The sequence below is a fragment of the Saccostrea cucullata genome, unplaced genomic scaffold, assembly GCF_032062105.1.
Source record: "Saccostrea cucullata isolate Sc308-1 unplaced genomic scaffold, CSIRO_AGI_Scuc_v1 ctg443, whole genome shotgun sequence".
Lineage (NCBI taxonomy): Eukaryota > Metazoa > Mollusca > Bivalvia > Ostreida > Ostreidae > Saccostrea > Saccostrea cuccullata.
In genome coordinates this window covers 341,663-367,390 of record NW_026932961.1, presented here as the reverse complement: position 1 = coordinate 367,390, position 25,728 = coordinate 341,663, and the positions used below count along the sequence as shown (strand labels likewise).

General features: G+C 34.7%; 1 protein-coding gene and 1 pseudogene across 1 annotated transcript; one reads left to right on the top strand and one right to left on the bottom strand.

Moving 5' to 3' along the window:
- On the bottom strand, window positions 1-21,903 carry LOC134236657 (uncharacterized; annotated as a pseudogene).
- Window positions 6,951-9,829, top strand: LOC134236674 (uncharacterized). The gene is made up of 2 exons (XM_062718851.1): window positions 6,951-7,120; window positions 7,454-9,829. The coding sequence occupies exons 1-2, from the start codon at window positions 7,095-7,097 to the stop codon at window positions 9,489-9,491; spliced, it is 2,064 nt and encodes a 687-aa protein (XP_062574835.1). The 5' UTR covers window positions 6,951-7,094; the 3' UTR covers window positions 9,492-9,829.
- Window positions 21,904-25,728: the final 3,825 nt, after the last annotated feature.

Below are 25,728 nucleotides of genomic sequence, written 5' to 3'. Positions count from 1 at the left end.
TAAAACATTGAGGTCAAGTACACAATTTTATAAGAAACTTAAAAATTGAAAATCTAATTCTACAGTGATAATCATGATAATACTGAATGGTAGAATGTCGTTAATAAATAACTGAATTCATTTCTAAACAAACGGCAGCATGAACCTCGATGGACTCTTTAGAAAACAATTCTGTGCAGATTGGGCATTCTACAAAAGCTGTTGGCGAATCGAGGGTGTACTCTTCAAACACTTCAACCTCTGATGCTGGAGGACCTAATGGATAGAACAAAGTCAGAGGGGCTTTTTATTTCTTTATGAACATGCATTTATCTTTCTATTAAGTACAATAAATTATAAATCCATTAAAATTAATTTAAATTTTTATTATCAGACCTGGCATTAAAAATTTTGTTTCTCTCCTGTGCACAGTAAAACAAAGTTATAGTGAACATGCTTATAACAATTTGACGCTTATTAAGACGTGAATTTTATTTCCTATGACTTAAAAAAAATTTGTAAACTTAACAGACATAACGAACTATGCTTTTAAAGAACGAAAATAGTCCGTCCCTGACACTTCTTTATAAATAAGTGTTTAACTGTAGAAGGTGACATGACTTGGTAAATATACTAAAGAAATAAAAACTTAGCAAGGATTACATGTGATATATATGCAGCTTCTCTAATCAAGTTCAAGACAATCTAAAAAATTTCCCCTCAGATTCCTCTTTAGAGATCAGAGGTAAATCAAAGGCCTGAGACGTGAGAGGAGCATCAAAATAAAACTTCACTCTGTACATAGATTTTAACAATTTATTTATTTTCTTTTGAAGTTTTTTTTTTTATTTTTCTTCTTGTATTATCTACATTTGTATTGAAATTTCAATTAAAATAATAAATTTTCTTATCTTGTTCCATTTTTTGTTGCATTATCTACATTCGAATTTATGTTTCAAATAAAGTAATAAATTTTCTAAACTTGTTTATTTTTGTGCATTACTTTCAACATGTTCAATGGGAATTCTCTCTGAAGTTAAATTGTTCTGACATTTTTAAGTACCTAATGCCTGAATTTTTAAGTGCTTGAAACATTTTAATACTATGCACCCACATACATGTAGCTTAACAAATGTTGAGTGTCAACCGAGTGAAAAAAAAAATTAAGAATTGAAATATGAGGCTGTAAAACACTTTGAGGCCCTGTAAATTCCTTCCTTAGGTGATAAAAGTACCTTTTTCTGACTTGTTGACTTCTGAATTCTTGACATTAGCTACTTCACTCTCAGCAGTCTTCACCGGTGTCTGGGATTTCAGTTTTTTCTTCCCCGTTTTCCTACAATAAAATCACGAATCATTAAAAAATCAATTAACCCTGATACAAACATAACAAAGAGAAAACTTGCTTCATATTGGGGAGTCCCTTGCACAAGGTTTATTTTATAGTTCCATTTATTACAGATATTATATACTGTATACAGGAAAATATATGCCCCCGTTTTATTTTCGCCCCTTTTGCCCTTACATCATTTGGGCGAATTTAAAAAGGGGCGAATTCAAAATATGCAATATCTTTTCTTAAACAAAACGTTGACTGGGCGAATTTAAAATGGGGCACAATTGGTTGCAAGTGTGAAAGGGCGAAAATAAAACGGGGCGAAAATAACCCTGTATACAGTAAACCAATCAACTTTAACCTGAAAAAAAATGTAGATGGAACATGTTTTTTGATTATTTGAAAATAGCAAAATGATTTCAAGACATTTGTTTGTTTTGAGAGGAAAGAGAATGTCTTTTTCTAAACAAAAAAATCCATGTACAATATTCTCTTTATGGAGTAACTTTTTTAAGAACTAAATGATCAGTGCATGTAAGCTTTAAAAGAAACTTTATAAGAAGATCAAAACTGCATTAGACATGGAATATATAGATTGAATAGGTGTTTACCAAATACGGTATCTTTCAAAACAATCAATCTATTGATTGACTTTTAGATATATATTTAATACAGTACTACCATTAGCAACACCACTAAAATACATATAGTGTAACAGAGTTTATAGTGGCTATGCGTTGTAAATAGTGAGGCCACGCTCCTACTAGCACTATAGCTAGTGGTTTAACCCTTTATAGCTCAGTCGGTAGAGCATGGATTTTGAATCTGAGGATTGTGGGTTCGAGCCACAGTGTGGACACCCCCTAGCTTATCGGTTATATTGGCGCCCAACTAAAAAAAAAAACCCACATGGTGAGTGGTGTTTATAGAGTCTCGTGTGTGAGATTTCTTAGGGGTAAGAAATCTCAAGAAAAAGAAGGGGGAAGTGTAACAGAGTTTATAGTGGCTATGTGTTGTAAATAGTGAGGCCACGCTCCTACTAGCACTAGCTAGTGGGTTAACCCTTTAGCTCATTCGGTAGAGCGTTGGATTTTAAATCTGAGGGTCGTAGGTTCGAGCCACAGTGTGGACACCCCCTAGCTAATCGGTCATATTATAGAGATGTAACTTAGGCATGTATCCCTAGAAAAAATTAAAATACGAGGATTTCTAAAGAAAGGACATTTAACTTTTCCTTAACCATACTTTCCTTACATTTGAGGTTCCTTTCAGTTATCTTAACAGTCCTTGAAAACTCCACGAAAACGTTCCACTTACTTTGCTTTCCCTCCCTCTGTTTTGCTCCCCCCGTTAGGAGTGGTCCCGGGGGTGGCGGCTGTGGACACCCACCCCGACTTGACCCCCTCTATCCCCAGCCAGTCCCTCTCCTCATCTTCTAGCTGCTGTCTCTTAGCACCCCTGTTTAACTTTCTCTCTGACCCCGCCTCACCCGAATCTCGTTTTCTCTTTCCACTGCTGGGCGGGGTGGCACAGCTCAGCCATTCATCCTCTGTGGAGGATTTCGGCATTGGGGTCACAGCTTTTTTACACACACTTTTACCGACAAATGAACTTTGCCTTGCTTTATAAGGACTTTTCAATGATTTTACTAATGTTTTACAATCTGCACCATTCGTGTCTTTGTGTGACAGTCCAGATGGTTTTGGATCAGAACATTCTGAGACAATCTCAGTTAGTTTGTTTGTACAATTTTTGTATCTCTCAAGAAAAGGGATTCCATCACCCCTGCTGTTGAGTTGTTACTTTTTCCTTCTACGGCAATGCAAGTCCCATTTTCTGTTTCTTTTTCTCTGTCTTTCTCCATGAACATTTCACAAATATACTCGCTGCTAAGCTTGATAAACACTTTCTTTTCTTCTGCTGTTAACTTCCGTTTTATTTTCTTCTCAAACTTGTGTCTTATATCTAGTCAAGAAGAAATAAATAAAAAGTCATTAGAAATATGTCAAAAGGACAAAAATGCCCTGCCCAAGTACTTTTGTATTTCATTAGAAAAGAAATATATCATCTTTCAATGGTCTGAGATTATACTTGAACATGTTGAAGAGAAAAATACAATGAAAGTGGGGTTAATTCTGAAATAATTTCATAAACATAATGTAGGTAGCTGTAAAATGAAGAAATTGTGAGGTCTAGATTACTGGAAAGGTCAAGCTAAGAAAATATTGACACAGTGGAAATGCCCTTACAGAGTTCTTGAAAGTTTTTGGTCCTGTCGGCAAGATGGATAAAAACAACCAAGGACCCATAACTTCAAATTCTGTGTCAAGTCCAAATGACCAAATGAGTGACACAGAAAAAAGATTTCAAGAACTCTGCTCTTATCATGCTCTATGAGTCTTAGAATATGGAGTTTGGTCAAAATATCTTCAAAAGTGATGGCAGAAAATGCACTTAATACAGATCATCCATAAATCCTTGCAAAGCCCTACTAACTTAGGTTTTCTTTATAACAAAGTTTTACTTTATGGTCTTTTCCAGTTAAATCTAAGTTCTTTAGATCTGTACATTTACCTGCTATTGTGATTTTGTCCAGCTCTTCTTTCTTAAATTCATAGTCATTGTCTAAAAATGATAGAGCCTCCTCCTCAAACTGAAAAACAAACAGTACATACAGTTTAATTTCTGTAAGGATTGTCTCCTAAACATGGTTAATATGGTTAATGTAGACTTGTTTTTGTTGCCAGGTCTATGCCTTAACTAAACTTAAAGGAGCATGTAAATGTTTAGGGAACATACTTCATTGATTAAACCTAGACCAGATGCAAGATCTGAGATAAGGATTTAAGATATATCATGGATGCAGCTTTGGTGAATTGAGACTGACAAGTTATTTAGGCCTAACTTGATTTCATTTCTCAAATATTCCACCAAGGGAGCTTATATTTGAAAATTAATTACCTTCTTCCAAATTTTTGATTTTGAACTTTGAAATTTTTTAAAAAACTTATTATAATATAACAACCTGTGGGGAGAGCTGCTGGGCCACGTGCCTGGAGTAGAGCTTGGACTTTCCCTCAGGAGAAATTATTTTGGGAGGGACAGAGAACTGGTTTACACTTCCTGTTGCAGCGAGGACCAGTTTAGCATTCCTGTTCAGACAGTGTTCCTGTTCACTTCCTTCCTCCCCTGACCCTGCGATTTTCATCAGCCTCGATTTCAGTTCACAGGTTTTGCTATCACTATAACAAAAGAGAAACTATACCGTACTTTGGATTTGTGCTGATAACTTTCAAAACCTTACTGAAGAATTTCTGAAATTTTATACTAAAATATGTAATTAATATAATTCAGTCTGTGTATAAGAGGAATGACATGTTGATTAGGAACTATTACAAGAGACCCACGGGCCTTATAGGTCAACTGAGCATTCTGCAACAACTTTCCAGTTATTGAATTTGATTCATGTTTTAAGCCAGATGCTATATGGCATTCACAATTTTGAAAGAGGCACCATTGATCATCATAACAATACACTTAGCAGTTGCTTAGCTGGTTTATTGATTTGAAAATGTCTAATAATAAGTTCATAGGATCTTAATGAACATTTCATGGATAAAATTCATGAAAAATTCAAGGAAATTCATGATCACCTCGCAGGGGTACTGGATACCAATACGCAAGGTAGGGGAACAAAAATGCATTCCAACTAATCAGTAAAATTCAGCAATAATCAGTAGTGCCCCTAACACTGTGAAATAAACCCCTGACCCTAGGTCCACACATTGCACAAATTTTAAAAAGGCACCCTTAAAATTGCCTATCAAAAAATAAATGTTTTATAAATAGAAAGGAGCAGATTTCAAACAATTAATTCATTTTCAGTATATAAGTAGAGCCCCACCCCCACCCCTGACCTTGGGGCCTTGAAATTCACAATTCTGCAAGATTAGGGCCCTTGCTCATCATAACTATATAGGTAGTTCATCTGCTTCATACCCAGAGAATGTATTTTCACTTTATAATCAATAGAGCCCCCCCCCCCCCCCACACACACACACAGAACTCCTGACCCTGGGACCATAAAATTCATAATTTTAGTAAAAGCACTTTTGCTCATCATAACTATGCACTTAGTTAGTTTATTTAATACCTAGGAGCAGAGAAGAAGATTTTCAAAGAATTCATGTATTTTCACTATATAATATATAGAGCCCTGCCCTAACACCAGAACCCCTGACCCTGGGACCATAAAATTCACAATTTTATGAAAAGCACTCTTGCTCATCTTAACTATACACTTAGTTAGTTTATCTAATACCTAGGAGCAGAGAAGAAGATCCTGGGGCCAGTACATCAAGTTGTGAGGCACGTCGATGAACGAAAACGGATAACAATAGGTCACCTGAGTGACTCTCATCAATATGTACATGTAACAGCATATGAAATTTGATGAAAATATTTAAGCACTAAATCAAATCTGAGCTTTATACTGGGCTAACTGCAAAGTGTGACGGAAGGAGAAGATGGACATAAGAAACACTATCTGCCCTGGACCTAAAAACCATTCTTAGCAATCCACAATTTGATACCTATCCTATTATAATGCTACACTTTTGCTTAACAGGTCAATACCACTACCTTATATGCAAGGCAATTTTCAACACGTGACGATGTCTTTGTCACGCCCGTTCTCCAATCAAGTGAAAGAGTCCCAAAGCATAACAGTCTACCACGTGTTTACGATTCAATGGCTACACGTGGTTTTCGTCGGTTTACTGCACAAAATTAAACTCATCACCGGAAAAACTGTAGAGCTTCTTTATCACTTTATTAGACCGAAATTGAAAGATTATATTCTAAAGACACTGCTCCATGCTCACATTTAATATTGGAATTGTTTTAGATGATTAACAGTTGCTTCGAATACTGTACAAACGCTTTGACTTTTGCATATACATAAAACACTTTCTGATATTATTGAGGGGATAAAGAATAATTGCACACTTTCTCCTGTTGTCTAAGTACCAAGGACCTATATACTACTTGCTAAAGCTATGTACACGTATATCACGTGAAAAAACTCAATGTTTTATCCACACGATAGCACTTATACGTCTCTTTGAACAATGGTATACTAGGCCGATGTATTAGTTGATATAAGGCTAATGAAGCAAATTTTCTAAATGTGAGCATAAAAATGAAAGATTATACATCATTTTAAATATTTCTTTCACAAATCTCAAAAAAGAATCGAAAATAAGTTTCCAAGGGACAATTCAAGTTGCCTTAATTTTCAACACAGCTAGGTACTTGTAGTAGCCCACAATGCATTGCAGTTCATTCAGCAGTCGGTAAAGTAAACAGATTACCTAATTTACATGCAAATTTATTCCGACGTCAGAAAATCAAGTGGTCTCGACCTGCTTAAGGACAAAACTAATTCCATAGCAGGAACTGTTTTAAGCCAAAGTTCAAGTGTTATTAATCTCAAGTCTGTATCAGAAAATTTCATCGAAAGCAACAGTCCATAATACATGCAGGAAACAAAATTGATAATTAGAGTTATATTGGGTATGTAGGAAATTGAACATTTTGACAGAATTTGATTCAGTAAGAAAGTTTCCATATTTCCTAAACAGAGTTAATTGAGATACGTCAGTATTATATTCACTTGTCAAATTAAAATCGTCTGTGTCTGTGAGCTTGACTCCCCAATACCTATAGAGAGGAAGCTCCTTAAGGTTAAATCAGCAGAAAGGAATATACGCCACTGAAAATGGACTCCATTAGAAGCTCACAAATGTAAGTTTTAATTACAAGAATTTATAACAATTCCTAAATCATCCGAATCAGTGTAATCAGTGTAATTTGTTGACAGTAAAATTCGTTTTAATGTTTTACAACACTGAATTTAAAACTTAATATATATCCTTTAAACTTTTAGCTATAAATTTCACTATTTAAAAAAAAATGAATGATTTAGTTGAGTTGAAAAATAACTGATTCAGGTGAGGAAGTACTTTCTTATTTTATGATTTTTGAATGTTAAAATTATCAGTTATGACTATTATAGTTTTACAAAAGTGATATTAATTAATTATACAAAAATATAAATTCCACATTAATCATTCTCAGTACTGTAGCCATACAACGCATATCAGAGTCTGTGTTTGTGGGACTGTGTCGTAAAGTGGGGACCTCACAACTGGTGGCCATGAGGAGAGATGTGGTGGACATCTGGGAGATGGTGAGAAATCAAGTGACAACAAGTGATGTGTTCAGTATGATGGTGAGTGGAAGTTACAGAGAAGGACTCAGACTGAAAGGATCAGATGTAGACACTATGTACTGGCTAAATGATCACCGTGTGATCTGGGACTTATCTCAGTCTCAGTATTACAACACACACAGACAAACTTTGATCCTCTGTGACTGTTCTGATAGTCCACCAGGATTCACTCTGTTATGTTTACTGTCACCAAGCACGTACGGAAACATGCAGGCAGCTTGTGTTGGAATGAATAACAGATATTATATATCTAGTTCTAAACACAGACAGATCTTTTTATCTGAGTCACCACTACTTTATAACAACACTCTACATGGACCCTGTGCCAGTGGAACATTTGGAACACAAGAATATGATGCTGCCCACTGTTTTATTAGTGACTTTTGGCCTCCCTCTGCCTCCCCATGGATAGACAGATGCCACTCATGGCCCCAGCCTCATGTTGTTGATGATATAGTGAAAAATGGATGTCACTTTGTAGCAATTGGACACAAGCTAGGAAATCATGAAGATCATGAATGGAGAATTTCTTTCTCCCTAGCAGAACAAAAACTTGTGTATGTAATGAATCACTGTCAATTCTTAAATTACAGCTTACTTAAATTGATCTTAACAGAAATAATTAACAATGGAGTAGGTGATGATGATAAATTACTGTGTTCCTATCACATGAAGACAGCAGTTTTCTGGGTGATTCAACAAAATACAATACCTCACTGGTGTCCACAAAATATCCTGGGGGGTTTCTGGGTCTGTTTTAAACTCATCCTCAAATGGGTGTATGAGGGGGTCTGTCCTAACTTTTTTATTCCAGGCAACAACATGTTTCTGAGTAAAATTCATGGCATCAAACAACAGCAATTATTTGTAAGACTGTCAGAGTTGTATGAAAAGGGTTTAGCATTCCTGCTAGGCAGTCCCTCCATTAGATCTTGTATTATAGATGTCCTCTATAACCCCAGAAACTCCATCTGTACAGATGATCATACTCTGATTTCTGAGGTTGGGTTTGATAGAAATCTATTTAATGAGATAAAGCAGCGTTATGTCGTAACAACCAAATTGAACATACAAATCTGCATTAGATATTTACATACAATAGAAAAGATGATAGGTTCACCCCTCCTGACACAGTATCAAGTCCTCAAGCTACAGTACATTACCGCTAAGGTCCTTCAGGACACTGCTTTTATGTTTCACATTGAAATGTACACACCCGACAACAAACCGAGTTATAGAGCTGACAAAATGTCCTGTCATATGCTGAAATTAACAGCCAGGTTTGGCTGTATTACAGACATGCTGTACATAGCCATGTATTATTACAAGACATTTAGATATGTGGAAGCTTTATCTATTATAGAGATGATCAAGGTCAAGTTAACACAGCCATATGTGATGATGATTGGGTATAATGTAGGTAGAGCGATGTATACTGAAGCTGTAGGGGGACAGTCCTGGTCTACAAAGATGAGACAGGCTGTAGTAGGGAATATCATACTTATCAATAGAATCCATTACATCAGTGAATTGATACCTGAACAACAGTCTGCTCTACAGAGAGACATGTCTTTATTATATATCCCACATTTGGTAATGTTATACATGCTTGAGATTTTGTGCTACAGACATGTAGACAAAATGCAAGCACAAACAGCTCTAGATGATCTACAGACCCTAGTTCACTATGATCAGGGACAGCTTATACATTTATATCTCAGAGATATATCATTGCAAATTCTGGGGATCTGTCAACAGGTGACAGGGAACCCCCAGGCTGCTCTATACTCATACCAACAATCTCTCAGACAAGAACCAATCAACAACATACAAACAGCTACAGAAATGAGAATACAGAGTTTGTCAATGGATTCCCTAAATTAACTAAATGTCAGATGATATTTGTAGGAAATTACAGATAGAGATTTATCATTTACATATCCTCTTTTGATTTCATATTTTCTTTTCTGTCTGTTTTATTACAAGTATTACAAATCTAATAACTAGTCTATAAAAAAAATGAAAGAGGCACCATTGCTTATCATCGATACAGTCAAACCTGTATTAAGCAGTCACCTATGGGAGACATTAAAAGTGACCTTTATAGAGAGGTGACCTTTGGATAGAGGTTCATCTTTTTAAAGGAATTTATATACAAAGATGCCAGTTTATTTGTGTTTATATATAATGTATTTCACTACAAAATATACAAGGAAGTTATGTATTGGACATTAGTCATCTCACTATTAATTATGTTCCCCAAACGAAGTTGGGGAACATATTGTTTTTACTCTGTTTCTTATTAAGGTCTTCCGTCTTCACGGAAGACCTTATAGCGATTCTATTGTTTCTTCTTATTATTATTATTTTTCTGACCATCTAATTTTGTGCACGCGATTTCTCGAAGACTACTGGATGGATTTTCACGAAATTCTCAGAAACAATGTGTTGTGATCTGAAGTTATTTTATCCGAGAGATTTTTTGGAAATTCGCTTCCGGTGCCAAGTTACGGACCTTTTCCTGAATTTAAATTGACATTTCTGTCCGTCGTTAATCTCAAGAACGGTAAAAGATATTAATGTGAAACTTTCAGGGATTATAGATCGTGATATTCTCTATCTAGGACGCGACCTTTTGTTCGTCGTCAGTACTTCCTGTTGTGTCCAGATGAAAATTTAAAAAGTTGAATTTTCTAACTTTTTTGTTTTTCAATATTTTTGAATTATTTTAATATGTTTAATAGAAACCCTTCTAATTAGGCTCAATATATAATTTGTTTATAAATTGATAAATCCAAACTCTAGATATTAACATTTGAAAATTCGAAGCGTATCCAAAATGGCGTCTGTCTCTGTCAACTCCGACATTTAGCGCGTAGGGGGTTATGAAGTCAGCTGAGCGTTTGGTTGAACGAAACTAACATAAGGATAAATGAAATGTAAAAGAGTACTTTGATTGTCACGTCGTAGTTACGTTGCAATTCTGTTTTAACTAAAGTTTTAATGCGAGGTCTTCTCAAAGTAGTTTTATCTGGTTCTCAAGGTAGAAAAAGACGAGACTGCATTTACAAATGAAATACTTTATCTACAACCTTTAGTTTTGCATCATGGAACAACAGATTTTGAATCACGATTAATATACATGTAAGCATAAGTTTATCAAGAAACGATATATTCAGTGAGTATAAAATGCGGCCACTGTTTTCCCATGCAAACTAAATAAGTGAACCATTTTTTCAAAAGATCGTTTAAAGAAGTTTATGTAAACATTTATTTTCTAATAGATCTAATTCAAGTTAATAAACATAGATGGTATCTTAATTCTTGACCGTCGTTGGGTGAGGCACGTTTTTCAGTTTCAGTTTTTTAATGAATGTGTAACTGATTGGGAAATTGAAATATGTTAAAGAATCATAGCCATATTCCACTGCTTTCGTATTACTTGCGTATAAACGATATGTTTTATGTCTCGTACATTGAACGTATTAAATGACTTTTAAAACTCAATTTAAGCTATAAGAACGTTCTTATTTTAATTTGATTGAAGCTATCACACCTTTTTAATAGAACTTTCCAAAGAAAAGGCGTGAAGATTTATACGTGCTGTTTGGCGCGAAATTATGAATAGTGACCAGCCTTTCACAATTTCAAGACAGATATACTGTTGCAGAAATACTTACAAATAAATTTAGAAGAGAGGTCCCAATATAGTAAAGGTAAGCGCGTTGGAAATATCAGCTGGTAACCCTGGTTCAATCACCCATCTGTACGAATTTTTCAAATTAAATTTTCAGCTCGATTTTACTGGGGTTTTTTTTTTCAGAATCGGACGGAAGACCTCTCGTTGCTCGCAACGAGATCGTTTCTAGTTATTATTATTATTAAGGTCTTCCATCTCCAACGGAAGACCTTATTGTTTTCGTTCGGTTTCTTTTTCCCTATTATTATAATTTTTTTTCTTACCGATTTTGTGCACGCGATTTCTCGGAAACGGCTCGCCCGATTTTCACCAAACTTTCAGATCTGATAGATATTCATCTGAACCTTGTCGGAAATTTTCGACGTTGATGACGTCACTTCCAGCCGTGAGATATGGACGATTTTCTGATTTTTAGAGGGTCGGCTTGTCCTGAGATCTCCTCCTAAACGACTGAAGATATCGACTTGAGATTTTCAGTGAAGGTAGAGGAAGGATAGTAGATGTGACATTTTGCATATAGAGCTTTCCAGGTAAAAAGGCATCGACGCTCGCCTGGGCTCGAAAAATAGGCTCATACGCATCTCGCAAAAATTGATACGTTTTCTTTTATATCTTTTTACTGGTTAATATTTTGTTAAGACATATATAATAAAAAATGTGCAATAAAGTAAGACCTTTCATTTGATTTGAAGAAAATGGGGTTAGCCCTTCATATTAGGGGCATAGAGGGGCCTAAAGTCTCTCGTCTTTAACTCTTTAATTATCAATATTTTGTAAAACATTACTGAAACAAAGATATTCAACTTAACAATTTGCAACAATATATACTAAAAAATTGATCATATGTTACGTGATAAAGGGTCACAGGGGGCTAGAATGCTATATCTTTGACGCTTCATATCTCGGAAAGCGTGAATATTTTGATAAGCAATATTGAACGAAAGATGGTCAAATAATGTTCCCAACAATATGCATACTTTTAATGTGTTCATTTTTTCCGTCAACACTTCCGGTGTAAACCGGAAGTACATGAAATTTAAATACAGGTACATGTATAGCGATTTTTTTTCTTCATTTTCTAATGAATGTAATTGTTCATTATAGAGATTTAAAGAATTAGTAGCATCTTAATATTTCCACCGAAGTACGGTTTGTTCAAACCGGAAGTTGTCTAAAATTGAGTATTTCCCATCGAAACTTTCAGGGATGATTACTGTTTGCTCGATGTAGAGTTGAAAGTAGTTTTGAGCACATACGGTCGCACCGGAAGTGAGGAAATAGAACCGGAAGTTGATTGGAATTGATAGATCCTACATTTTTTTCGTGTTTCTAAACATATTTGAAGAATTCTTGTGCCTTTTTGACATTTTTTTATCCTATCAGTGGAATTATCCTAACACAGGTCTTATTCCATCAGATATTGGACGGAAGACCTACTCGTTGCTTGCAACGAGATCGCATCTAGTTAAGGTCTTCCGACTTCCTTCGGAAGACCTTACTGTTATTCGTCTGTTTTTTATTATTATTTTTCTTTTTTTCATAGTTAGGGCGATATCTCAGCTGTGCGTGGACGGATTGAGAAGATTTTTACAGGGATGATGCATCATGAGAATATCTCCAGACATGTTTTTCATTTTTTCAAAATTCACTTTCGTTCGCGATTTTTGGGGATTTTTGTATTTTTTAAAAGGCATTTTGTCCAGCAGTTTTTTAAAGATATGAAAGTGAAACTCACTGAGAACGGCTAAAGATATGAAAGTGAAACTCACTGAGGTGATAGAACATCGAACTCCATTATGGGGAACGACCTTTATTTTTCGTCGTCGGCACTTCCGGTCGTAAACGGAAGTGAATTAAAAAAGTCACATTTCTCAACTTTTTTGTTTTTCAATATTTTTTCTTTAATATTCACAGGGTTTTTATTGTGTAGAGGAAGGATTGCTGAATTGCTTTTTGAGTTTATATCTTTCCAGCGCATAAAGCGTTGAAGCTTGTCTGAGCTCGTTTTTATTGTTATTTTTCTGACCATCTAATTTTGTGTAATGAAATTTGCATGTGTTGTTATCTGAAGTTATTTTATCCGAGAGATTTTTTGGAAATTCCTTTCTGGTGCCAAGTTACGGACAATTTTCTGATTTTAAAATGACATTTTGTTCGCGGAGTATCTTGATGTTGCTATAATATGTGTTTAGTATCTTGATGTGTGCATATATTGAGAAGATATGACCAAACCAAACTTTGTCCCACTGTCGGAACTTCGAATCCCGCTGTGGGCGTTGAATTTTTTTTCTTTGTTTCTGTCTTTTTTCAGTTGCAAATAACTTTTATCTCTTTTTTAACATGTATGGAAGATTTTGCCGATTTTTAAAAGCTATTTTTGAGATATTTTGAGGAATACATGCAATAATCATGAGATATGTTAAGAGGCTGCTGTAAATGAACGTAAACGAAAAAAAATACATTATGAAATTTTATGGGATGACACAGCATAGAATTCTAACGAAAATCGGTCGGAAGACCTGCTTGTTGCACCAGCAACAAGAACGCATCTAGTTATTATTATTTTTCTTCTCGGGAAAATTTTGTCCGCGAATGATCTTGTAAAGTACACATCCGATTAAGGGGAAACCTTTTTAGGGTAAGTAGGCATGTTATGTAGATTTGCGGAATCAAGGTCATTTTGCGTGCACGTGCTTGCAAGAGCGCGCACGTGCAAAACTTGAAACGACCAATATATTATGGATATAACCGTAACTTTTCTATTTTTAGACGAAATGTTTTCAAACTCATAATGTAAGGATATATGAGTAGTATGCACAAGATGACATGGTCAAAATAGCAAGATCGCACGTGCAAGCACGTGCGCTTCGCTCTGATTGGCTGAAACTAAAGTCTCAATATCTTTCTTGTTTTTTGATAAAATCCTTTGAAATTTTTAACATAGTCATACATTAGGGAGATATACAGCCCGTAATAAAAGAAATATCATGAAAGCATGTGCACGCACGTGTGCTTGCAAGAGCTCGCACGTGCAACACGAGAAATGTCCAATATAATTGATACAGACGTAACTATTTAAACTATTGATGATATGCTTTAAAACTCATATTAGAAGTATATATTAGAAGCATTAACAAGATGACATGGTCAAAAAAGCAAGATCTCACGCGCATGCACGTGCGCTTCGCTCTGATTGGCTGAAACTAAAGTCTCAATATCTTTCTTGTTTTTTGACGAAATCCTTTGAAATTTTAAATATAGGCATGTATTAGGATATCCTACAATAAGATATATAGCAATTATCATGAAAACGCGTGCATGCACGTGCGCTGCAATCTGATTGGCTTATGCTTTAAATAGCTATAACTCCCTTGGTCTTCAACCAAACAGTATGGGATTTGGAACATGGATAGATATAATGGACTTCTACAAGAAGACATGGTCACCATACACATGCATACACGTGCGTGTACGTGCACTGCAATCTGATTGGCTGAAACTTTAAACAGCTATAACTCCCTTGGTTTTTAACCAAACGGGATGGGATTTAGAACACATTATAGATGTAATGGACTTCTACAAGAAAGTATGGTTACCATGCTCATGTATGCACGTGCGTGCACGTGAAATGAGTAAAATCAAAAATACACTTGAATTAGCGTATTTTTTAATACTTTTGGATTAAATACTTTGATATTTAATATATTAAAATCTACAGATTGTGAAGACAAGATAATATGGTCATTACGCACGTGCATTCACATGGGCACGCGTGCAATGCTAAAATATGAATGAAATTGGTAAACTTCTAGGTAAACGTTGTTGAAGTCTCAAATGCATAGAGTTTGTCTTATTTAATGAAGCTTATAGGGAATATGGCACCAAAAGGGAGTTGGGGAGCGTTTGGGGAACATCTGTAACGGTCCCCGTTACAATTAGCACTAGTTTTTTTTTTTAATATGCATGACTTCTGTGGTTGAATTCAACCAAAATTCAATTAATCCTAGAAAATTAATAAATTTTTGTATATTGTATCTTACAATGTAAATACATTATCCCCCATAAAAGCAACAATTTTTCTTGTGTAAGAAATGAATATTTTATGCAATGAAGAAAATCAATAAAATATTATTTTACCTAAACTTGATTTGTAAAATTTACTTCTGCACATATATATTTTTTTTCAAGGGCATGTACATGGATTTTTGTTTAATAAACAGACAAATCACTGTCAAATGTAGTCTGTTGGCATTGGTGTTAAATAAAGACTATTTATTAATTTTTTATTCCCGATCAAATAAAGAATAGTTTATACATGAATTTTTAAAATTTTTGTTCACGATCCCACACAGCTTGACCAATTATTTACATTAGTAACAGATATTGGGAATCAACTGACTCCAGCTCAGGTCATGTGATTATCTGTCGTCAATTCAGTGTATAAATAATGGACTAACATTTCAGGAGCAAAACAAAGAATTACCTCATAAAAAAACATCAGAGATGGGATCAGATGTCATAAATCACTACACTATGAGGTCTTTTTTAAATAAAATATTTTTACCCTAAGCTTCATGCATTAAAGCAGACATTCATTGCTTTAAGTTTCTTTTTCAGCAGGGGTTTGTTAAAATCATAAATGTGACAATAAACTTTTTTAATATGAAATTGTGACTGTGGCTTAAAAATTACGAAATTGCAGACTTGTTTATCTTTAAACATTTTGAAACTTCTGATGCCCTGTGTCCACTTTCTATTAATTGTACGATCACCTTTTTAGTGTCGTCTGACATTTCATTGCCATGCTTTCCTATTTGGTAAACAAAGAAGTAGACAAATAACAAAATCAAACTCACTCAAGAAAATCCGGAAAATTTAATGTCAGAGTTACTTTCCTTTGTTTATAAAACAAGAGGCCCACGGGCCTTATAGGTCACCTGAGTATTTGTAACAACTTTCAAACACTTGAATTTGGATTAAACCAGAGGCTATGAAATTCACAATTCACAATTTTGAAAGAGGCACCATTGCTTATCATAATTATTAACTTAACATGCTTACTCTATTTACTTAATACCCAGAGGTAGATCAGAGTAACAAAGAGAAAATCCACTTCCACTTTATACCCAGCTGTGCACCTCACCCTAAAGGAACCACTGACCCAGGGGCCACATATTTCAAAATTTTGCAAATTTTAAAACAAAATGGTTGATTAATACCAAAGAGCAGATTTAAAAGCATTAATCTATTTTCAGACTATATAGCCCCCCCCCTCTCCTCTGACCCAGGGGGCATAAAATTCAGAATTTTATAGGAGGCACTCTTGCTCATCATAACTATGTGCTTAGTTAATTCATTTAATACCCAAAAGCAGAGAAGAAGATTTTCAAAGAATAAATGCATTTTCACTATATGATCAATAGAGCCCCCCTCCCCCTAACACCAGAACCCTTAACCCTGGGGCCATAAATTCACAAATCTGGAAGAGGCACTCTTGCTCATCATAACTATGTGCTTAGTTAGTTTATTTAATACTCAGAATCAGAGGAGAAGATTTTCAAAGAATAATTGCATTTTCACTTTGTAATCAATAGAGCCCTGCCCTAACACCAGAATCCCTGACCCTGGGGCCATAAAATTCACAATTTTGGAAAAGGCACTCTTGCTCATCATAACTATGTGCTTAGTTAGTTTATTTAATACCCAGAAGCAGAGAAGAAGATTTTCAAAGAATAAATGCATTTTCACTATATAATTCATAGAGCCCCGCCCTAACACCAGAACCCCTGACCCTGGGGCCATAAAATTCACAAATCTGGAAGAGGCACTCTTGCTCATCATAACTATGTACTTAGTTAGTTTATTTAATACCCAGAAGCAGAGAAGAAGATTTTCAAAGAATAAATGCATTTTCACTATATAATTCATAGAGCCCCGCCCTAACACCAGAACCCCTGACCCTTGGGCCATAAAATTCACAAATCTGGAAGAGGCACTCTTGCTCATCATAACTATGTACTTAGTTAGTTTATTTAATACCCAGGAGCAGAGAAGAAGATTTTCAAAGAATTCATGCATTTTCACTATATAATCTATATAGCCCCGCCCTAGCACTAGAACCCCTGACCCTGGGGCCATGAATTTCACAATTTTGGTAGAGGACTCAATGCTCATTACATTCATGTCAACAGTTTGCCTGCTTGATGTCCAGGAGTAAAGAAGAAGATTTTTAAAGATTGCACTAATTTTAGTGGTTTTGGCCCCACCCCTCAGGCCCCAGGGGGGTGGGGACCATGAAATTCATAATTTTTGTTCCCCTTTACCTATGGATGATGTATACCAAATTTGGTTGAAATTGGTTCAGTGGTTTCAGAGAAGAAGCTGAAAATGTTCAAATGTTAACACACGACGCACGACGGACGACGACGGACGAAAACGGATAGCAATAGGTCACGTGAGTTACTCAGGTGACCTAAAAAGAGAAATCAATGTTTCAGTTAATTATGTTTGAATTTTTAAGGTTAAATTGCAACAAAAAAGAAAAGATAAATTAGATATATTATATTCTATCATTTTGTGTACTATGATGAATTGTAGAATTAAAAAAAAGAAAAGTTAAATTCATTTTGTTAAGTTTCCTGATGAATTGCTATATTAAAAAAGCTCAGACAATGATTGCTGATTGCTGCCAGTCCTTACATAAAATTTTTACCTGGAAGATAATTTTCCAAAGAAATGTTTTTGTATGGATTTGACAGTCTTAGGTGTGCTTGTTTTCTTTTCTGGAGATGTCTCCTCATTTCCTGGAGTTTTAACACAGATGAAAGACAGTCCCATCTGTACATATCTTTTGAATGGTTGGCGACAAATAATCTTCACTCTGTCCCATTTTTGTTTCACAATATCAGCGGAAAAGTCAGCTAAAAGACAAAGTACATTAAAATTAGTATGTTTATTAGAACATTAATCCCTTAACATTTGTGTGTTAATCGTAAACATTGTAACAAAGCGAAAATGTTTCATTCTACAATTTATGCGGAAAAAGTCAAATAAATCGGATGCTGAGAGAGACAGTCCACAAATTTCATTATTGTACAAGATATGATGCAGATACATGTACTGGACAGATTTCAAAATCATAAGACTGTTAACAACATTATTACCAGTAGAAGATATAATACAAGAGATCATGACTGAGATTTGGGCAACATTTGATCTTAAACTCTCAGAAAAAAGTTGCCTTTAGCCTTCAGCTCAGGGCAATATTTTTGTCTTCAAGTTCAACAACTCAAACAAACCAGTTATTTTTCAACCAAGGCCAATATCAGGCTAATATTTTAAAGATGGGTTTTCAACAAATTAGGCAAAAAAATCCACCATAAAATAAATCTCTTGACAGAAAAAATAATTATAGAAAAAGCTTAATTTCCAGCTATGCAATTTAGAACAATTTCAATACTTTTATACAAAGTTCTCTCCCAAAGGTGAAAATACAGCAAAACTTCATTACCTAAACCTGATGGAGCTGAGAAAAACCTTTGAGATATCCAAAGATTCGAGATATTGAGGGTAAAATAATGACAGATATGTGGTTGGGACTTCCCATCATTTCGACACATCCATGGTATTCAAGATACTAGAGTTTGAGATACCGAAGTTCAACTGTAGTCTATAAATAGTAACCCCTTCCTCTTGTTTAATTAACTGTTCTCTTCTGTCATCAGTACCTGGTCCAAACATGCGTGTTTGTCCACCGCTGGATTCTGTCCTGCAGTCCTGGGGGGTCATTATACTGGAGGTAGGGACAAGGGTCAGAAATTCCTTATCTAGGGGCCATTCAGATCGTCCAACCTTGACCTCCACTGTGGCACACCATATGGTTCCTTAGTAAAAACATGTGTGATTATTTTAAGAAATATCATGTGGGAAAAAAAGGGTGAGGATATTGAATCTGAACTTCAATGTTCCATAAAAAAATTGAACCCATTTAGTCCAAAACTTCTATGGATTCACAACTCAAGATTGTCCATTGGCAAATATATGGCCAAAAATGTATATTACCTTTATGAAATGAAATTTATGATTTCATAAATTTGTTTTCACCTATTTCATCATGGATCTACTGATATGGTATGCATATGCATGCATAAAAAAGATTGATTTAAAGTCAAGCTCACACCTCCCAACCCTTTGAAGTCATCTCTATAGACCAATAAACTGGCTTGTCTGCCATCCGGCAAATATTCAAAGCAAGAAAGTAAATTGGACTGTGAAGACGACCATAAAGGCATGCAAGGTGGATAAAATATACGGATTTATTTAATAAGAAATTGACTTTCAAATATTTTAGATAAATGTTGCAAAAACTTGTATTTTGAGCATGAAGCTGATGTACTTGTCATTTCCCAACTTATCAAAAAATATATTTTTAAATGTTACGTGTATAAATGTTAAATATTATATGTAAAAATGTTGACAAAGGAGAAAGGTACTGTTTCAGGTAGATAACAAAGTGTTGATAAACCTGACTTAATATAAATGAATCTTGTACCTAAATCTATGTACGAGATGATTACTGGTCGTTTCAGCTGAACTGTTACCACTGCCTGCCCTGACCTGTCCGACGGGGACGTCAGCCACTTTTTATACCCTGTGTTACTTGTCAGATTGTTTGCTTTAAACTTTTCATCCTGCAAAAAAAAAAAAAAAAAATAATAGTGAGCGCAGCTCAAAACTGCGAGCTCTAACGACAATGCCTGGGCAGAGTAAATTCGGACTACTGCACATTCATTCAATAAAATTTTTTCTGCAGTAATTTTGACCCACAATGCATCGCTTTGTACACAAATGCTAAAGCCACATTCTCGTGAGAACAAAGACAAAGGCTATTAAATAAAACTTGCCTTGATTTAATGAATTCTTTTGTTTATTCCAGAAAAATAATCATAAACTGATAGTCCAATCCACACCTTGCAAAAGTTGTTTCCCTTTGCGGGGTCAACCAAAAGGTCAAAAGGGAAAGAAACGTCATTTCTCCTCTTTATGCTACCAAATATTTGGGCTTGCTGTGATAAATCCATTGTGTTTAACTTTTTTTCTTTCAGTGTGTGTGTAGCCCCATCTTGGGGCAATCAGTACACAAAAGGCAGAGCTTTTTAAAAGTCAATTGATGAAGTAATACAAACCTGAAAACTACAAAGGCTACTGTGTGGATTGTATGGGTTTATCCCCTAAGATGGCGGCCAAGGGACATAACTTTTGAAAAGTGTGGATTGGATTATTGAAATCAGCCCTGTTCAAGCTTCGGTTTGGTAAAGCTACATGCAAACGACGTCATGTGACGTCAGAGTCTTATATGCACCAAATGTCACGTGCAGTTGGACGAGTCCGAACTAAATGAAAACTGGATAAGTATCTACGCTCGCCCTAACGGTTGCTCCGTCAACATATTATTAAATAAGGCCAAGCTTAAAAAATTCTTTGTTTGCAGTTGCCGACCTATAATTTTTAGTCTGGGTAGGTAGGTAGGCAATTTTTTTTTTTTTAAATTGTTTCCAGATCTTTGTTAGATAACATAAAATAAAGTTTTTCATAGGCCTACTTTACATGAATAATCTGCACTCTTGGTATAAACTAATGATTGATGAAGACAAAAATTGAAAATGAAACGGTTTTAATATCCTGAAAAATTGGAGAAAAAAAATTATATTACAAAATGGCTAAAAAAAAGTTTGGGTCGGGTACATTTTCAGTGGGTCGGTCGGCAACTGCAAACAAACAATATTTTATTTTAGGCCTAAAAGCAATTTTTTTAACATATTTAATTTCATTTCTCAAAAGCTTTTAATAAATATATATGTTTAATTTACCTCCAGGCCAGACTGATATAATTTCAATTCAAAATTTAATTACCATGGTTACTGTGTGATCACATATCAGCGACACATAAAAGTGACATATCTACAGTGAAGCCTCATTTATCCGGACGCTTTGGTTCCCAGTCAAATTGTCCGGATATGTGAAGTGTCCGGATACCTGAATCACCAGTTAAACAAGACATAATAACATTTTGAATTTCTGTTCCGATGAAAAAGCGTCCGGATACTGAAGCATCCGGATATCTGGCGTCCGGATATATGAAGGTCCACTGTATACCATTATGTAATTGCTTTAACAATAATATGTTTATTAATTTAGCCCCTCAAAAATTGCAAGTTTAAGAAAATTATAACCCAAATCTAACATGTTTCCTCCATTGTCTAAGCCTCTGTCCTGAGTCCGCTCATACCCCTCTGACTGGGATAGGAATCTTAGGATCCTTCATTTTGGCCGTGATCAAGATTCCCGCGTACATGTTGAACTTTTTATGCAAAAATGACCATATGTCAGAGAATTTACAACGAAACACGTAGTTAAACCCCCTATTTCTAAATATACACATAGATCACAATGCAAATTTACCTGTGAAGTGAATGAGACCACGTATTCTATCGATATTTGTCCCATGTTGTTTTGTGTTTTGAAAGAGCGCGCTAAATCTTATTTACTTCCGGTTTTCTGTCATTGGATAGGGTGTACAATACATATTTCGATAATCAAATGAGATGTGAGTGCCAACCATCTATCCTTCTGTTTTCATAGAATCTATAAAAAGAACTAGAAAGACTACACGAAAAAAAAATTGTTTCTATGAACTCTGATATAATTTACCCATCTTGACTTATTTAAAACTGTATAGGCACTAGAGTGACTAGACGTATATGTCGGACTAATGTTAGTCCGAAATATCTGACGTTTTCCATGCATTTCCCCTGGCAACACTAATTTAACCCTTTTTCACGAGGGGAGGAGGGTACTCAAATATTTGACTTCTTATATATTCTTAGACTTGCAGTTTGACCCACTTTTACCGTTTTATGAATAAACTTTTACTAGTACCTTGACCATTACTTTTGAAAGGTTACTAGAGGTTACTCTTGTAATAATTTTTTTTAACAATTAGCATTAGGATTAGGATTAGGACTAGGGTTTCTTATTTCAAAGTAGCTGCAGAACTGTATAGCATATTATGGTTTATATATATTTTAGTCTTTCAGTGGCCAAAGACTAAAATATAAAACCATTAGATAATGCTACACGTATTTCTTGTAACAATCCCTAAAACCTTCTGAGTAACAGCAATTTTGATCCTTTGACCTCAAGTGGCGTGACATTATTTTGAAGAAAAAAATAACCACGACAAAATATTTTTAATTAAACAGATTTCACTGATGCTCTCATACTTTACACGTACTTCAGATGTATCAGGTGCGCAGCCAGAATTTAAAAGAAGCATACACTGACCAGTACCCAAAGAGCAACCTGGGTCTGGGGCGAAAGGAGGCACAGTGGGGCCCCTATAGCATGTATAGGTCCAAGGAGAAGCCCCACAGGCGCTTGTTTCGTACATGCATCACCGAGCAAAATTAACATTTTTTAAAATAAAATAACTTTTTAATATTATACTAAATTTGGACTTTTATCTGTGAAATTCTTTATCCATTTTTGCTGTGCTAATATTGAATTAAGTTTTATTTATCTCATTCCCTTTGAAGCCGGATTAAGACAGTCTAATTGACACTCGGTGACTCTGCCAAAAGAATCTACTCATTAAGTGTTAATGCCTCGGGATTTGTTAATCCTGGATCAATTACTTTATATTTGTACAATTACTTTATAAGCTCTTTCATGTCCACTCTATCAAAGAAACACACATGTCCATCAATTAACTCAGCTAGTGTCATAAATATATTATTGTCAAATATCTATGTCCATTATAATCTCTTCTGTTTAGAGGCCGAATGCTCTACCGGCCACAACTAACTCGATTGTCTCGCAAGATATTGTTAAAATTCATGTTTGTTATTTACCATCGTCTTTAATAAATTCGGAAACCTGATTTTTCCAATTTTTGGACTTTATATTGGAAGATCATAAGGAATACGGTACCTTTACCCTTTTCGTTTTATTACGGCCCCACAGCGCCTCTACTTCATTTTACCTGCCAACATTCCTTCTTCCCCGTTTACATTCATCAACGGATTTAGTCCAGGAATCAGTTTTCATATTTTATAACCAAAATTTATCTGGTTATACATGTATTATACGGGACAGTAGGGGGTGCCCCGTATACGAAACAAGTGCTGTGAGAAGGCCTGATGGGGGCCAATGGCCAGATGCAAAGCCCCCTGAAGCTTCTTGGTTTTACTATTTCAATCATTTTCTTGTGAAAAAAATATGCAATTTCTCTTTACAATTAAAATAAACGACTCGGAATATCGTAAAGGTTCGGTTTTAAGTAAGTTAATATTAATTGAGGTGGAATATTTTGATGTAGATATGTAGATCGAGGTATATATGTTGGTATTGTTTATTCTTTTTAATGCTCAGCAACAAGTATCATATTCTAATAAATATTATAAATAAAAGAACTGAATTCTAAATCATATATATAGAAGAGTATCAATTAACAATTCTACGATATAATTTGAAGTTTTCTTTCTCAAGGATTTTTTTTAATTATTCATGCATTATAGGAATTTTTCAAATTAAATACATGATTTGATATTTGGATTTGACAATGATTTTTAGAACAAAGATTTCAAATTTAATCATTATATAGAATTTAAATAGGAACATTATGACAAAGTAATTTTTTTTAAAAACACATATATTCGCTGGATAGTACATTTACTTCTTTTTCTGCAAAACCCATAATTCAATTCAATGTGAAATAGAAAATCTCTACTACATGTACTAACTCTTCAAAATTTATGGTTAAAGAGTAAGAGCCACTTTGGGCCTTATTTGGCCTTGAAAATTTCTGAAAAACCAAAACCACTCAGTTTAGGTTGCAAATGTAGTAATTACCACTTGGAGTGTTGGTGACCATATATAGCTTTTAATTATGACGCAATTTTCCCTCTAGTCAATGCATTATGACGTCATAAAATGCGCCATAAACCTCATATCTTGTAAATTCCTTTGAAAATGGCCTAAATTTGAAGTATTTTTTTTCAATATTTCGTATAGAGCACAACCTCTGATCCAAAATATGCAAATACATAATGAAAGATCTGTTTCGTAAAAAGGTGCATGGAAAACGTCAGATATTTCGGACTATCCCATCATTATTTAATTTTACTTGTAACACGTCATTTGATTGGGTGAAAGATTTAATCCATTTTGTATAACATAACTTGCCTACGTCACAATGAGTTACGTCAAAAACGTTACTTTTAAAATATGCTAAATTTGAAGCCTTTTTCCGAGGGGAAAATTGTCTCATTGTCTACACTGATATTAAATCATAAGGAATGAAGCTTATTTCAACTTATCTTATACGATATAACATAACTTGGGGCAGTTTACGCTTTTTTATAAAGCGCTTCGAGGTTTACAAAGCTTAAACTGCCCCAAGTTATGTTATATAGTATACAGTAACAAAAGTTGAAATGAGCTTCATTCCTAAATCTGTGGCAGCAGAATAAATAGGGTTTATGTAGTACTCTATATTTAATTATGCATAACATTTGGTTCTGAAAGAAGTGAAAATCTACCTATCTCTATCACTTCCGCAGTGTAAGATTTTTTCCTCTACCCCCCCCCCCCCCTCCTTTAGCTACTAGTATGTAATTACTGTAAGTCTGGCTTCCTATCAGATAGATCGAATTAATTATGGCAAATCAATTACATGTACTACAGAGGAAGACAATCGTACAGCAAAATATATTCATCCCAACATTGTGCAACTAAATTAGTACAGGCCCCTGGATCTACATGTATAATGCAAAACTAAAATGTCCATAAATTAAGGTATTCAATGTATAATGAAGGGATTTTGAACGATTTTGAATAATTTTAAACTAGTTAAAAACGCATTGATAGATAACGATAAAACTAAAATGAACCAAATTCACAAGACTGATAATGTGCAAAGAGACAGTCATTTTGCACATTTTAAAATTTAAGTGTTTGAAGAGTGATCTGCCCTAGATGAAAAGAAGAAATTTTTTGTTTTTCTCAAAATTTCTGCGGTAAATAATTTATTTATTTCATAGTTTAATAAAGAGGGAGTTTATACATAATTATATTTACCAAGAGATTTATTTGAAATTCAAATCACGTTTTAGTTTTACAATATCTGATGAAAACATGCGCTGTCCATAGACTTCAATGTAAAATTCAAGGTGCAATCAATTGGACAAAAATCAAAATTTTGTAAATTCCTTTGGTGGAGCATTTTTATTTGATAACATAGATCTTCAAATGCTACAATGATAATAAATATCGGATCATTCATTTATTAGGTACAAAATATGGTCATTATACATGTACATTGAAGTTAAATATATGTTATTTTTAAATCCATGCAAAGTCTGT